Source organism: Bombyx mandarina, chromosome 13, assembly GCF_030267445.1.
Source record: "Bombyx mandarina strain Sakado chromosome 13, ASM3026744v2".
NCBI classification, from domain to species: domain Eukaryota; kingdom Metazoa; phylum Arthropoda; class Insecta; order Lepidoptera; family Bombycidae; genus Bombyx; species Bombyx mandarina.
The window spans coordinates 14822993-14840180 of record NC_143220.1 but is presented as its reverse complement, the minus strand read 5'-3'; the positions used below and the strand labels follow the sequence as shown (position 1 = coordinate 14840180).

Sequence of the window (17188 nt, the reverse complement as noted above, 5' to 3'; positions counted from 1 at the left end):
CTGGATGAGTGGTGACACCTGGCGGGGATAACTGATCAATTGATAGTTGATCAGTAGTCGACCGGCGAGGGCGGGAGATCAAATTCAATTTAAAAAAAATTATAATTAAAGGAACTTGAAATTATTACCTCTGAATAAAAATTTATCGTACTACAATTATAATATTTGATTGCCATCTTGCAACCTTATTGCGGATCTGTGCATAGAATAAATAAAATAAAAATCGGGATGGAAAAATAGGGGTTGATCCTATAAGAGTGAAAATTGAGACTAATATGATTTTTTTTTATTTTAAGTCATGACAAAATAAAATAAAAATTCTTGCCAAAAAAATTAAAGTTTATAATTAACAAATAAAAAATAGGGGTTGATCATAGAGGGATGAAAAATTGAGAGTAACATCAGATTTTTTATTTTAATTTATGACAAAATAAAAAAAAAATTGAAAATCTTGTCAAAAAAAATTAAGTTTATACTTAACAAATAATAAATAGGGGTTGATCGTAAAGGGGTGAAAATTTCAGAGTATTAAGAAATTTTTATGCTAAGTCATGACAAAATAAAAACAAAATTCTTGCAAAAAAATTTAAAGTTTTTAATTAACAAATAAAAAATAAGGGTTGATCGTAGAGGGGTGAAAATTTAGGGTTGTATGTATTTTTGTATGCTGTATCATAAAAAAATAAAAACAAAAAAAAATGTCTAAAAAATTAAAAATAAAGTTTAGGGTTGGACCACCCTTAACATTTAGGGGAATGAAAAATAGATGTTGTTCGATTCTCAACCCTGACCGATATGCACGCTAAGATTCACGAAAATCGGTCGAGCCGTTTCGGAGGAGTTCAAATCACGCACCCCGTGACACGAGAATTTTATTTAATAGATTATAACATTGCTTTAAGCTCTTCAGGAAGGAATTTTTAAATTACAAAACACATTATTTGTATTTATTCCTTATTGCAAAAACAATTCAATAATTTAAAAAACCACAAAAATAGTGAATATTCAATAAAAAAAATTATATGCAAATAAATGGCTATTTAGTGTAGATAGAGTTAATTATATAAATAATTAAAAATAGAGTATTCTCTTGCTCTCGAAAACAGGGTACTTCGGAAGTTTGAGCGCCATTTTTGTGTCTTGGTAGGAATTTCCACACTTGCAACCACAACAACTTTAGGAAGTCGATCAGTCCTCCTATGCAGTTGGACTTCGCGATGCGACTTCAAAGCAGGGTGCCAAAGTATTTAGATATTGCGTTAGCTCCCGTTTGATATGCCGCCACTTCACCACTTGTTTTAATGAGAGGTGAATGTATCAGCCACTTTTTTCCCTATTATTCTATTCCTATTCCAGCTTCGTGTGGATGGGTAGGTAAAAGCTCACGGGTTAAACTTGAGAGAATTGGCTAGCACCAACCCTAGCGGGAGCAGTGCTTAGCAGAATCTGCCACCGGATCGGAATCGCGGCCCACTGAGAAGATCCGGCGAGAAACTCAGTGACTCTATAAGTTAGCTCGAGCTATTTGTCGTAACCGACAAATTCGACGAGTACAGTGTCCGGTATTTTATAAAATATTCGTCACATACAAGAGCGCGATAAATTTTATATTGCATTGCGGGACAGGGCTATAGGATCTCCTCTCGTCTAATAAAAAACAAAAAAAAAATGCATGTAATACAATCACATTACATCAGAACTTTATTATCTGATTTAAATTGTTTCAGCATGCTCACTACACCTTTTAGGTTTTAATAACACATTAGCCAATTTCCTATTTGCATGTTTGTAATACACTATTAACTTCAATAAATTAATTACTTAAGAACATAATTGAGTTATAAAACAGTATTAACGTCCAGCTGGTGCTGAGGCCTCTGGATTTGTGGCTCCTGATATCATAACAAATATTGCTACTGGAACAATATACATCCACTGAAACCAAAACAGTACTTGTTATATGTAGTGATAGAAATGATACTGAAAACCAAGATTGTTAGATTTTTTAACTATTCAAGCCTATTTTAAGCAGTCCACATTCAATTATTAAAGCCAGAATTAATTTATTAGTGACACCAGAAAACAATATTAAAAAATAAGAGTTCTTTTTTATTGCACTACATTGGTAGACTATCTTAAATAGTATCTGATGTTAAGTCTGTATATGTGCCAACAGGCAATAATGATGTCACCCACTCTGATATTCCACCTGCAGTTCTAGATCTTAATTATGTTGTATAACAAATGTCAAGTCCTTTGAGCGAGAACAAATGGCAGAATTCCAGTAACAGTTTCAGGATTTTGAATTTAATGCCTTAGTAAGCAAATTATCACATGGCCCACCTTGTAGTAAGTGGTCATTGTCATTTGCGGATATTCATTTTAGGGGCAAAGTGATGTTGCTGGCTATTGCTAAGTGTCCATAAATCTCATTTGATGAGGAACATGTCACTTAGGAAGCACTGGAGAGGAGTTCATTCGAAAGCCAGATTTGTGATATGATCAAGGGTGTTTTTTTGTAAACCTACTTAATATATTTAGTTTATTTTATAATCTGTACTTTTTAATAGTGAACTTACATATTTAGCTAGGAATGACCTGTTATCCTTCATTTCTCCCTTTTCACGTGCCTCTCTGTCGCGTTCCATTTTTTGTATATATGACGCAGTATCGGGACTGAAACATAATGATTCACTTACTTGTTAATACTGGTAAATTACATAACATTTAATAACATAATTATTGTCTTTTTGTTTGTATGTTTATTAGAATTCTTTGCAATAGCTGATCAAGACCAATTTTCAATACTATTTAAAGATAATTGGTATTATGTTTAATTTGGTTGACTGTTTAAGGCATTTCTAATATACTCAATTTTTTGAACCAAGAACACCTTTCAATGAATTTCAATGGGTTTTTCACACTGATCATGTACCCATGTATAAATGGCAGTGTCACCACTGTGAATCTGAAGTCCTTGATATGTGACTAGACCAAAGAGTATGTGATGTCTACTATCAGAAGACATGCGGTGGCTCACAGAAAAATTTGAAAAGGCCAGCACAGTCAAGCAACTTAAAAATGCAAACTGACCTGGAATTACAATCATTAAGTTTCAGATCAACATATTAGTGTGAAAACATTTTACCAAACTTAAGTTTAGGTTTGTAGGAAGAAGAAAGATGCCTTCAAATAATTGTTCAACGAACAATGATACATATACGTAAATAATGCAATGTATTGTCTTAATTGATGCTCTAATCTGAGTATTTTTTTTATAAGATATATAAAATTGAGAAAACTATGTTTAAGCTAAGAATAATTTGTAAATAATTTTTGGATAGACATTATTTTACTCACACTGGAGCTTGCTCAATATATCTTAAGTAGAATTTAGAATTGAGCTTATACTCATTAGTGGCTTGCTTTAGTGGTTGCGTAGAGTTAGCAACTTGGAAATTGACTGCAATAACAGCTCCATTAGGTAGTATCCATGCATTGATAACGTCAGAGAGACCATTTTCCAAAAATGCTTGAGCTTTAACCGATGATAAATATTCAGTTCCTTTGCTGTTTTCACCTGTTGTAATTGTTGTTTTAATTGAATAGAATTCATCTTCATTTGCTAGTTTCTGTAATAAAAATTTGTTTATTCAAATTGTTTTGGTCTTTCGTTCTATGCATTAATAACCAAATAGGAATCAGTGGTAAGAATACAAAACCTTCAGTGCTTCAAGATGCTTTTCGTTGAATAGTATTTGATCAATAATAGGAACTCCCGTTCTTATGCTCTTCAAAGTTATACTTCCTCTATGACAAAATTTTTCATCATTGCAATTTAAAGAGTGTTCTAGTTTCATGTTCAAAAAACCATCATAATCTATACATGCCTAAAAAATATTAAGCCTTTTAAAACATAAAAATAATGAAACATTTGAATGAAAATGAAGTAATATCTCTTTACCGTAGATGCAAAAAGTGCAGTTAAATGTACAACAAAGAATAAGGTAAACTGCTGCATTATTATTAATTTATTCAAAGATATTAACACTACGTTAGTAAATTTAATTACGAGTTGGATCTTTAAATAGAAAACACATTCATAAATTAATTCGAACTTAAATGGCACAAATAACAACTGATGTCGATAATGTGTTTTTCATACTATATAGGTCTATGGTTTTTCATATAAAAAAATTAAGGGATTTTATGACCTGGTAACTAAGACCTTTAGGTCAATTCCTATTTTAATTTAAATAAAAACTTTTTCATATGAAAAATGATATTAAGAAATGAAATGAAGTTGACTAATATGAAACATGGCATGAAATCACTGAAGTATACTATATAGGTCTATGCATGAAATGAAAACGAAATGAAATGAGATGAGATGATATGGGATGAAATATAATTTCAGTAAAATGGTGGTCATTTGAGACATTTTCAGTTGAATTTTTCGGAGGATCTCGAAAAGTTACGTTCAGTGGCTTTGTTTCATTTTCCCACATTTGTGCAGTTTCACAGATGCTAAACGGTTAATAAACCACTGATATCTCTTGCGTTGCTTAACGAACGAAAAGATTTTAAACCACATTGTCACTTGCGATGATAAAATGGATTCTTTTTGATAATAGTAAGCGCTCTTCTGCTTTCTTGTTGGTCAGATCCTAGCACCTTTGGTGGTAGGACCTCTACTGAGTTGGCACGGGTAGGTACCACCACTCTGCCTATTTCAGCCATTAAGCAGTAATGCGTTTCGGTTTGAACGGTGGGGCAGCCGTTGTAATTATACTGAGAACTTAGAACTCATATCTCAAGGTGGGGGGTGACATTGAGGTTATAGATGTCTATGGCCGCCGGTAACCACTTAACACCAGGTGGGCTGTCCAACCACCTATGCAAATAAAACCTAGGCAATACTCCAAATGAAAAAATACCTCTAAAAAGCCATGGTGACTGTTTGGTGGTCTAGTGCCCTAGTCTATAATTCATCACAGCTTCTTACCAAACCGCACCAGCATTACCGCTGATCTGTACTGCGAGGAAGTGAACACAAAGCTTGAGAAGCTCGCGAATTTTCAGTCAATCTTGGTTAATCGCTCTTCCCCGCTGCTTTTAGGCGACCACATACGGCCTCTAAGCTACAAGACCTAGGTTTGAAAGTTTTGCGTCAATACCGTACTGACTAGATCTTGCGATGATAAACTTCTACTTTTCCAAAGTTTGGGCAACTTCTTGGCAGTGAAAAAATGGAATACCAGAGAGACTGTAAGTAATCAATGCCTTTGAAGAGTTTGTCCCGTACATCTGACTTCTTCAAAAAGGGTATTGAAAAATTATTATTATCATTATTTTTTTTTTTATTGCTTCGATGGATGGACGAGCTCACAGCCCACCTGGTGTTAAGTGGTTACTGGAGCCCATAGATATCTACAACGTAAATGCGCCACCCACCTTGAGATATAAGTTCTAAGATCTTAGTATAGTTCAGTGTAGTGTGTCAACTACAGGCAAATATGTATTGAGGGTTACCTACCTTTTTTGCAATTAATAATACTTATATTAAAGCACAATTTGCTTTACATGAGTTAATATTATTTTTATTTTTATTGCTTAGATGGATGGACGAGCTCACCAGCCCACCTGGTGTTAAGTGGTTACTGGAGCCCATAGACATCTACAACGTAAATGCGCCACCCACCTTGAGATTTAAGCTCTAAAGATCTTAGTATAGTTACAAAGGCTGCCCTACCCTTCAGACCGAAACGCATTACTGCTTCACGGCAGAAATAGGCAGGGCGGTGGTACCTACCCGCGCGGACTCGCAAGAGGTCCTACCACCAGTAATTACGCAAATTATAATTTTGCGGGTTTCATTTTTATTACACGATGTTATTCCTTCACCGTGGAAGTCAATCGTGAACATTTGTTGGTACCCGCTTGGGATTCGAGCACCGGTGCATCGCTCAACACGAATGCACCGGACGTCTTATCCCTTAGGCCACGACGACTGCGAGTCGTAATAATTATTAACATTAATTAAAATGAGTATTTATACGTTTTTTTTTAATTACCTCTTTTTTATTTCTGTTCGTATCTAAACTTCATCCGATTAAGATAACATTTGGCATTGTTGTTAGTATTTTAGGGAAGATTTTTCAACATCAACTTACGGCAGGTGACGCGCAATTAGATTCAAGAAACCAAAATGTTCTCATACAACTCGCGACGATCGCGTCGGGATGAGACATTTCAGTAGTATTCATATATTTCATTCTTAAAATGAGACTAAAAGTTTTGTTTTGTTTTTATCACAAAACTGTTGTAGCCTGCGTGTTTTTTGTATAAATAATAATAATAATAATAATAATATTATAAAGAGGAAAGATTTGTTTTTGTTTGTTTGTTTCGAATAGGCTCCGAAACTACTGGACCGATTTGAAAAATTCTTTTTCCATTAGAAGCCGACATTGTCCCTGATGAACATAGGCTACTTTTTTTTATTTATTTTTTATTTTTTTTTATTTGGTTTCATGTGTGTTTTAATGTTTCCGAAGCGAAGCGAGGGCGGGTCGCTAGTGTATAAATAAAGAAATTCAGATAAACTTCTGTATTTATTCCGAACTATGAAAATTTCAAAACGAATGAATCGAAATTCTTCACCAGGAATTCGGGTCCAGATAAAAGAGTTTTTACGTGCTCTCTTACAGGGTGAAATTAAACATGAATACTTGCTTTTACCTTACCTCTGATGTGGAACATTCCGCTTCAATACGTTTACTTTGAACAAGGGAAGTCTAAGAGGGTGAACCGGCTTAGTAACACATACAGTATCTTTCGGAAACAGTAGCAATGGGACCCATTTTTTAGATCATCGATTTATTTTATGTTTCCTATTCGAAGCTCTTTACTCAGACTGGAAAATAAATTTAAATTTAAATATAACGCAGTATCTCTGATGCTGAGAAGCTTCTATTCATTTTTTCTTCTTCAGCATTCTTTGCTAATGTATAAAAAATAAACCTCAATTAAAAAAGCAGCAAGTGATTTAAAAACAAGGTCGAGCATAACGCTTATGTATTTATATATTCATGAATTTCAGTAAATGAAATAAAATTTATTATAGTATGATACATACTTGCTAGTGATGACGGAACTGCCGAGTTAATACAGATAATTAATTAAACATTGATTTTCCAAAATAAAATGTAATAAATGTAAAAAAACCTGACCATTGTGAGTAGTAGGCTCCTGCAAGTTAAGGCTTTTAGAGTTCCTTGAAAATGCAACAACAACTTAAAAAACTTTATCTGCAGACGTAAGTTTTAAACGATGTTAAGTGAAGGGCAGATAGACAGGTGTAAAAAAAAATGGTGGAGTTCCATTTTTTTCTTTCAGGACTGGAATCCTAAAAAGTAAATACATAAATGTATAATATATAATATACTTTTTCTATAAAGCGTGTGACTATACCTATTAAAAAAAAACAAAGAATACATTTTATAACATCAGAGAAACTGATGAAGTATCTACAGCGCAGAATCTCCAGTTTTGAGAGAACGCGGTTTTTTTATGATAGAAGTATTATTACTGGTGGCCCGGAGGCCTTCCAGTTTCACCAGGACAGGTGGGCGAGCAAAGGGTCAGCCAGGACGGGTACCCGATCGCCTCCGAAAGAGACCTAACAACTCAAGATCAGCTGCTTCACAAATGAATCTGCAACCTGATCGGAATCGCGACCCGCTGAGAAGATCCGGCGAGAAACTCAGCGAGCTGAGAGAGAACGCAGTGCATATCCGACAGTTGCTGTACGTTCCATTGCAGGTTTGCGATGTATACAAGTATATTACACTTATATAAACGGCAATAAGGTTTACTTTGGGTCAAGAATATAATTTTCAACTCACATTAGGTAAGATAATTCTTGTTTTAGGTTGCCGACTGTTTCCTTGACGCCATCTAGATAAATAAATTATTAGGAACAAATCACAGTCACCTGGACCCAAACTAGGACTCCCTGTAATACTGTTTAAATCACAGTAATTAATGGTTCAGAAATTATGAGGTTGGACGGGAAAATAGGCGAGAATAATAAGGAGACTAATATTACCGAAGGATGACATGGAAGTATTATCCAACTATAGACCAAGAAGGTCAAGATTTCATGCCGGCGTATTTGATTCTTATTATTAAACAATACTGACCAGAGTTCAAACCGCAGAAGGCACCATTTCGGAGCGATAAATAAATCTACGAATCGCTAGTCACTCGCGTTTGTAATGTGTTCTAGGTCCCGTGAGTTACGACCTGAACTCCTAGACGTGGTTCTAATTGAAAAATGCAGTTAGTGTTTTGCCATTTAATTTGTGATGTACTAAAGAAGAAACTGGGATTCCGTTCGTAGATTCGTTAATAATTTAAAAACAATTAAATTTCATTGTTAAACTTGTTGGTTGGAGAACTATCTAGTTATATTATTATATTAAACCTAATGCTTAGTGATGTTTTTTAACTGACTTCAAAAAAGGAGGAGGTTCTCAATTCGACGGTTTTTTTTATATTAGTTACCTCATAACTTTTGACTGGGTGAATCGATTTTATGATTCTTTTTTTATTAGAAAGCTGACGCTTCCCGTGTGGTCCCATTTCAATTTAGTCCAGTTCTGATAATGGTATCCACGAGAAAACCATATAAGTCTTAAATTTGCATTAAGTACGTGCGCGACAAATTGATGAATAACTCAATAACTCAATATCACGCCAACCGATTTCGATGATTATTGTTTTTAGTGTATATTAATTTGTTTTGGAATATCTGGAATATCTTAATATTTGAAGTCGGTTTTTGTTAAAACATGTCTATTTATAATACAATTATCGATATTGTACAATTTATAGCGTGTAAATCTATAACGAAACGATAAATTTTGATTCTGTGAATAGAGTTTTAAATTTCGAGTAGGGCCGTATTTTCTTTTGCTTTAGATGTACCTATGTTTTATTATTTTCATCACAAATTTGATTCGTTTTTAAATGACACTAAAAATTTTAATCATAAAATTATGGATGTGTCTGTTATTGTTATTTTTGATTAAAAATATTTGTTTATCTATTAACTGAATGACCTGACTATTAACTGAATTAACTGAACTGAGAAAAATGTAGTCCGTATATTACAAATCGGATGCGTATATAAATAAACTATATCTATCGTTGTATTATGTGATCCTTGCAACATGTAGCAGATGTGTCGTGTTGAGTGATATCACTAGATTCCAGCCTACAACGACTATCAAGCACCGGCTATCTAGTCGATAATTGAACATGTCCCACGTAATGACATTTTCTCTTCCATGAATCTGCAGAATCCATTATTACACGTGCACATGGAAATTTTGATTTAAGATTTAATAAATTAATAGTAAATTGTTTTATTTTTATATCGTTCACTTTATTAATTCTAACATCTCACCTGGTGTTAAGTGGCTACCTAATGGAGCATATGCCAATCCTTTCTCCTACCTTGAGCCTTGAGATACCTTGAGACTACCTTTCGGTAAAATTAAAAAGTATAGTATTACATACTATGTCTTCTTTTCTGTGTGTACATAAATAAATAAATAAAATAAATACAGTAAAAAAAACAAAATGTGAAAATATTTGTGAGATAAATCATTCACTTTTCTAGTAAATACATCGGATGCACGGTGTCGTATGTGCCTCACGGATAGAACTCGATTGCTAACATTGTGTTATTACAATGAACGTTTTGATGAGAACTTTCACAACCGTCGTCTTTCTTTCCTTTCAATTTTATAATATTCGAACGCAAAGGAAATATGCAACCTAAAGGGGCAAAGAAACTTCATTAGCCGCATGATTTGACAAGAACAACGTGATCTGGCAGTGTTTCCATCAAAAACAAATTAAGTTCACTGTGACCTCTCGAAGCAATTTGCAATACAATTTGTATTTAAGTAGTAGAGAGAACATTAGCGATTTAACCGCTTAAGTTTATGAAAATTTTGCAACAGAAGAAATAATTTATTGAAAAATTATATTGTGCTTTCAGAACATTAGAAAAAAGATTTGTTAAAAGTTTGGTGAGTGGTTACCGTCGCCCATGGACTTCAGCAATGCGAGGGGCAGAGCCAAGCCGCTGCCTACCTTCATTTGTTTTAAATTCGAATATAATACTAATAAGATAATTTAAGAAAATAAGCTGCTTTATTTGAAATCTATTTAATGACGATTACTTTTGATAAATATAGTCAATATAAATTTAGTCACTAATCTAAATAGGATAGTGAAGTTCGATATTATTGTAAAGCTTGAACACAAAAAACGGATTTCATTTGAAAGTCCAGCCAATGTTAAAAGGTTAATCGTTCTCATAAAACACGGTACAATAAAGAACATTTCATTCACGGGGCATACCGAGTCAGACATCTCGCGTTATTATACTCGTAAAGTTCGCCCTTTCCTTGCATAATGACATGACGAATTGCTTTCGTGATACTTTTGCTTCTTCATACGATGAGGTCATTATATGCCGCGACCGGATATAACATTCAACGTGGAAAAGCGTTTTCCAATACCCATATTACGTTTTACACAAAATATAGTGAAATATTTGCGGCAAGAGGATTTTAGAGTATTGATAGTGAACTTTTTGAACCTTTGAATACATATTCATAAAATAAATAAAGGTTTTCTTCTCTGTTTCTCAATTGTATTTTTGTTTGGTTTCCATTGACGAGAGAGTACTTACGTTTGTACAACGGGCGGTCTTATCGTTAAAAGCGATTTCTTCCAGACAACCGTTTAATTACCCGAGATTCTGAATAGATAAAGATACAGCAGGTATGTTGCGGTGTACTATTGATAATACATTATTAAAGAAAATTTGTATACAATAAATAGATATATAGCGTTAAATATAATATGAAATCACTATATGATTTATATTCCAATAAACTTACATACACATAATAAATCAACAGTATGGATAAAGCATAAACAAGCAAACAGCACTAGGCGGATAGGTACTTAATGTTCCTTCACCATTCTTTTAAAGCAGTTTAAAGTTGGAGCATTTCTCACTGCATCCGGCAGAGCACCACAATCGAACCGCCTGGATGGTGAATGAGTTATCAAAGAATAATGATGTATGCGCCGGCATTTTCAGCGGCTATCTGATGATCTCAGGGAAAAATTATGCGTATCACCTAAGAACTCGAAACGTTCTTTGAGATATGTAGGGGTATGGGGGTAAAAGAGAATACAATATAGTAAAGAAAGGTCATGAGTATTATGGCGAAGGCGAATTGGCAACCACTTGAGTTTAGCGCGAAATTCAGATACAAGATCATATTTCCGTAAACCAAATATGAATCTTATGCAAAAATTTTGTAGCCGTTCAAGTTTATCAAGATATGTTTCGGTTAAATCAGTATAGCTGGGATAGGCGTAGTCAAGAATTGGAAGAAATAAAACATAATTTCAAGTGTTTAGTATTAGAACGAGTCTGTACGGGTAGGTACCACCACCCCGCCTATTTCTGCCGTGAAGCAGTAACGCGTTTCGGTTTGAAGGGTGGGGTAGCGGTTGTAATTATACTGAGACCTTAGAACTCGTATCTCAAGATGGGTGGCGGTATTTACGTTGTAGATGTCTATGGGCTCCAGTAACCACTTAACACCAGGTGAGCTGTGAGCTCGTTCAGAGATGGAAGCAATAAAAAAAAATCGGTGATTCAAATAGCCATAATGTACTTGAAACTACAAAATGGCTTTAATTCTGTTGAAACCGTTATATGAGCTAGACGCGTACAGAAAACTTCTGTTGCGCAAATTAAAACTTTTGTTTCTCTAAATACACAGCGAAACCTTTATACAGCCAAAATTTAAAAACAAATTTGGTCATGCAGATAATGGAGTGCTCGAGTTTCGAGCAATATAGAACGTGTGGCTGGCAAGCTCTGCAGGGGTGAAAAAGTAGGAAAGTTGTGTTCGCCGGTGGATAAATTGAACTGTGAATACTCAATGTGTGAAAATACAAGGACTTTTTTTTGTGGCTTTCGTTTCTTCTTCGAATCACAGTTTCTGAGTATGTTATAACTCACCACTTACGTAAGTAACGGTAATCAGTAATAATGTAACATAAAGGTAATGTAATGTATATTTTTTTCTGTATTATATTTTGAACCACATAACTGAGATTTCGTTTAAAAAAAAAATAGTTTGACAATTACAATATCGTATTACATAGCCTTTTTTTGCTATTGTTCTTTTTATAGGTGTATTTGTAGGTGTATAAAATACATTTTTCATAATTTGTATTCCATGAGTATATTAACAATAACTTCAAATAATAATCTGAAGCATCGTAATAAACGTATTAAAATTAAGACATTTTCTCAACATGGGTATATTCTTAATTGAATAATACGTCTGGAACTTATTCCAACTGTAACTTCCTTTCAATCCCCATTCATAAATTCTTCTGTAACTTAAATGCAAGTTAAGAGCTTAAAACAGTAGTTAGCACTCAGCTACTATTTTTATTGTTGTAAAGTTGAATTCCTTTTGGCGGAATTTCACTTTGAATTAGTTTTGAAACTGCTGCTATTAAACTACGTTTGTATTTAATGACTATTACTTACAACAAATTAAAAATAAATTGCTTCGAAATACGATACGGTTTCCTCAACCCACTCAATTTTGATTGTATTTTTCACCTATTTCCGTGTTTTACAGGCTATACAGATCGAATACTCACCCTTATACATTATAATATCTATCACGAATAAACAAAAAGATCGGCATGAGCAATAGATACTTCGAACCTAAAAAAAGGTCAAAACTAAATCCTTTACAATTAGAGACTTATAATAATACCAGGATTAGAGTGCATCATGGCAACGTTTTAAAAACACATATTTGAAATTTGTCATATATTAAAATGTGTTATGACAAACATGAATTAAGTGCCTTTTTTATAATTTCATAAAAATAAACGAGGAAATCTCCTCTTGGGCGAAGTGGGAGAGCAGTTCGTGCCTGGAATAAATTTCTTCAAAGGGATCGTTTTCAATTTCATGGCTCAATCTTCGGGATCTCAACAAGAATATGTAAAAGGGCATTTGTCGGTGTCAACACTATGTAATGAGCCCCTCACGCATTAACATTGAGATGGTACGGTTATCTTCAGACATTCCGGTACTATTTATTACGTATTGTATGATTACACTCAGAGTATGCTCATTATTTTTATCGTATCAAGTTTTTGTTTTTCTAATATATATTTTTGGAACGAAGTTCCTCATGGGACGATGCAAAGGGGTACCCTAATCGGGAAAAAACGTCCGTAACGTACGATTTTAATTATTTATGTATAGTCTTAGTATGATGGCTATACAGTGTCTAATGTATAGTCTACGTGATGACGGTTATTATTATTATTTTATTAATAAGATATGATGTAGAGGCTGCTCCAATTTTGTGTTTTTGAAATGATGACCGCAGCGTTGCTGAATTCACTCTTTTCATCATTATCATTGCGTTCTACCTATAGTGACAGTAATTAAGACTCACTTTTACAATGAATTTAATTTATTACATTTCTAGTGTACAATGATACTGCTGCTCGAGTCTGAACGTTTTGTGCGACAACAGTCACTCGTATTTATAGTAGAAAGATGGGGTAGCTTATTCATGAATTCTCGTGAATACCGTCTTAAGCAGTTGTTGATATGCGTAAAATTAAGAAAACAGTTAATTTTTACTATTTTTAGTTAACTAAATAGTGACGTTGCGCCGACAGATATATTAATTGAAATAACGCGAATAGAAGATAATTTATTTCGTATCTCAATATGATTTAATTTTGTGTGCTGCTATCTGCTGTGTAATTAAATACGAAAAATGTTTCAGATGATTTGAAATTGAGAAAAATTGTAATCAGTCTAATGATATAAGTTGTCTTGGAAGTTTTAGCCTTAAAGAAGTTCTTTTATAAGTAAGTTAAGTTGTCTTCGAAGTTTTAACCTTAAAGAAGTTATTTTATAATTTTTGGCATAATTAAAAGGGCCCTGTGTACATAAACATATTGGATGGTAAGTTTATTTAGGAATTTTATCAAAAATATTTGAGTTTCTATTCAATAGCTTATAGTTATGGACCTACAATTTTCAGAAACTAATTGACGGCCGATGTGGCAGAAATATCCTCGAGTGGAGACCACGTACTGGCAAACGCAGTGTGGGACGGCCACCTACCAGATGGGCCGACGACCTGGTGAAAATTGCTGGGTCACGTTGGATGCAGGTGGCAACGGACCGGCCGCACTGGACATCAGTTGGAGAGGCCTATGTTCAGCAGTGGACAGTAGACAGGCTGAGATGATTATGATGAATTGATTTATCTTTTGATTGGCTTAAATCTTTAGGTTTTCAGAATTAAATCGTAAATTTAATTAGTGCATTAATAGTAAAGATAAAATTTTGATATGAGTAAACATTTTACTCTTAGTCGTTAAGTATTGAAAAAAATATTTTATTATTCAAAGTGTTGAGGATTTTTCAAAACATTTCTTTCAAAGTTTACCTAGTTACGTTATTATTTTATAAGGTATATTATATTACACGAAAGCACACCTCTAACAAACCTTAATTGAGTTATTGTTGTACAAAGTGAGCGAAAATTTTGTCTTTAGTTAAAGATTTAACTCGATCACAAAGAGGCATTATGAATTCTTAATTATCGCCAGAGGGTTAGTGCAGAATCTGTTCGAAGCCTTATTTGGAATTGCGAATCTCAAATTCATAGTTGTTTATTTAATTTTTTCCTCACAAACTAACAGGGCATGTGTCATAATCATGCCTATTAACATTGCCAGGGGCACAAATACATTGCTTCCGCCTTTTTTTGACTATCCGATAGTCGTTTATGCTAATATAAATAAAATGAAAAAAAAAAACATTAATTGAAAATTTTGAAGTTCATTTTTATTGACGTCGACCTTAAGTGATGTGGCCGACCTGATGCTGACTAACTATAGTTCATGGATATCAGCAGTACCAAGAACGCATTGAGCTGACTATCTTCTATAAGTTAAATTGAAGCAAAACTTGAACTTACAAAAGCACCCGCTTAAAATACTTTTGTTCAGTAGTTGACATGCTTCGGGATAGATCATCATGACTTTTGGATACAATCATGTCAGGCTTTGGGTGTTGAATAGAAGAGATAGAATAATTACGTTGTTGATAATATGAAACAATAACGAGTTAAGGGAATACAGAATTGTCTCGAGACTGACCCTGTGTTACGTTGTGCGAGTGACGGACAGCTCTCGACGCCTCGAACATTCTTTAATGCTATTTCATTTATTTATGACTAGCGACCCGCCCTCGCTTCGCTTCGGAAACTGTAATTTATTATTGATTTCCCCACTATTTAATGGATGTTATTATACATATAAACCTTCCTCTTCAATCACTCTATCTATTAAAAAAAACCGCATCAAAATCCGTTGCGTAGTTTTAAAGATTTAAGCATAATATATAGGGACAGAGAAAGCGACTTTGTTTTATACTATGTAGTGATATTCAACTTAGCTTCTAGTATCATAAAAGGATATGTAAAATTTTTTTTTAGAAAATGATATTTTATTACTTTTTTTTTTTTTGGGCTCACCTTAATTATTACATTCTAGTGATAAAGAATTTGGAACGCCTTGTGGTGACCGGTAAAATAGAGGGAAAAAGGCCTAGGGGTAGAGGTCCCAAACGATGGTCGGACCAAATAGCGGAGGAACTGGGGATACCTATCAGCGACGCACTCCACCGGGCTGCAGGGCGGGATCGATGGAGACAGTTGGTTGACGAAATCGGACGGAGTCACGATCCTCAGCAGTGCGGAACCGATCGAAGAGAGAGAGAGAGAGGAGTGATAAAGAAATAAATGAGTCTTCCAAAATTTATTATGTAATTTGAAGAATGGTGAATTCGGTAGCATTGAATTAGTTGTGTGTATTCGTTGTTGTTTTTTTGAGTTGTGAATTAATTTTTTTAATACATATAATTGTCTTTGTCTAATAATATCAATTTGAAAGGTATTTTATAGTTCTAAGAAATAAAAACAAACAAAAAATACATTGAACATACATTCAAATTTTAAATAATTTTCTTACAAACACACATTTTTTTATAATCTGGTGACCGGGTTCTGGTTCCCCTGGCGTTAAGTGTTACGAGAGTCCTAAGACATCTGGTACCTGTCTTCGGGATTCGGACACGCGCACAGTCAGATCACTCGATATAAATGTATCGGGCTTTTTATCTTACATATCATGACGACATTCAATTGAGAAAAAAAGAGAAGAAAAAGACTTGTTTAGAGAGAGAGAATACACTTTATTGCACACCAAAACACAATTTACATTTAAAAAACAATCAAAAAAAGCAGATAAATTTGTACAATAGGCGGTCTTATCGCTAAAAGCGATCTCTTCCAGACAACCGTTTAATTTATAGAAATTCTGGAAACTATAAAAAAATGTAGCAGGTATGTTGCGGTGTACTATAGATAATACATTATAGAAAATATATACATACAGTAAACAAAATATATACCGTTAACATATAATATGAAATAAATACCAATATTTATATACCAATTATATACCAATATACATACTTACATACAATACATACTAATATTCTTACATACACATAATACATCAACAGTATGGAAATAATAAAAGATGATGCAAACAAACAGCACTAAGAAGATAAGTAGTGTTCCTTCACCATTCTTTTAAAACAGTTTAAAGTTTGAGCACTTCTCCCTGCATCCGGCAGAGCATTCCACAATCGAACCGTCTGGACGGTGAATGAATGATCAAAGAATGATGATGAATGCGCCGGCATTTTCAGTCTCAGGCTATCCGATGATCTCAGGGAAAAATTATGCGTATCACGTAGGAACTTGTTTAGTAACAAAATTTAAGTGAAAATGTAGTACTCTTCTTAGTTTGGCATGAATAAGTCTCTAAATATTGTTTCCCACCTTCTAGAGCGAATTTGTTCAAACGTTTGATGCACAAGATAAGCATAGCAATATGACAACTTGTCGACGTCTATTATCTTCGATCTTATATTGCTATCGGATATCGATCGAATATA

The 17188-nt window shown here is 33.9% G+C and overlaps 1 protein-coding gene across 1 annotated transcript; it reads right to left on the bottom strand.

The window, feature by feature from the left end:
* Positions 1 to 1669: 1669 nt before the first annotated feature.
* On the bottom strand, positions 1670 to 4169 carry EMC10 (ER membrane protein complex subunit 10). Its single transcript, XM_028181781.2, has 5 exons — positions 3965 to 4169; positions 3723 to 3890; positions 3361 to 3632; positions 2580 to 2676; positions 1670 to 1935 (listed from the first exon to the last, which is right to left on the bottom strand). Exons 1-5 carry the CDS (start codon positions 4019 to 4021, stop codon positions 1852 to 1854), a joined length of 678 nt encoding a protein of 225 aa, XP_028037582.1. The 5' UTR covers positions 4022 to 4169; the 3' UTR covers positions 1670 to 1851.
* Between the last annotated feature and the right edge of the window lie 13019 nt (positions 4170 to 17188).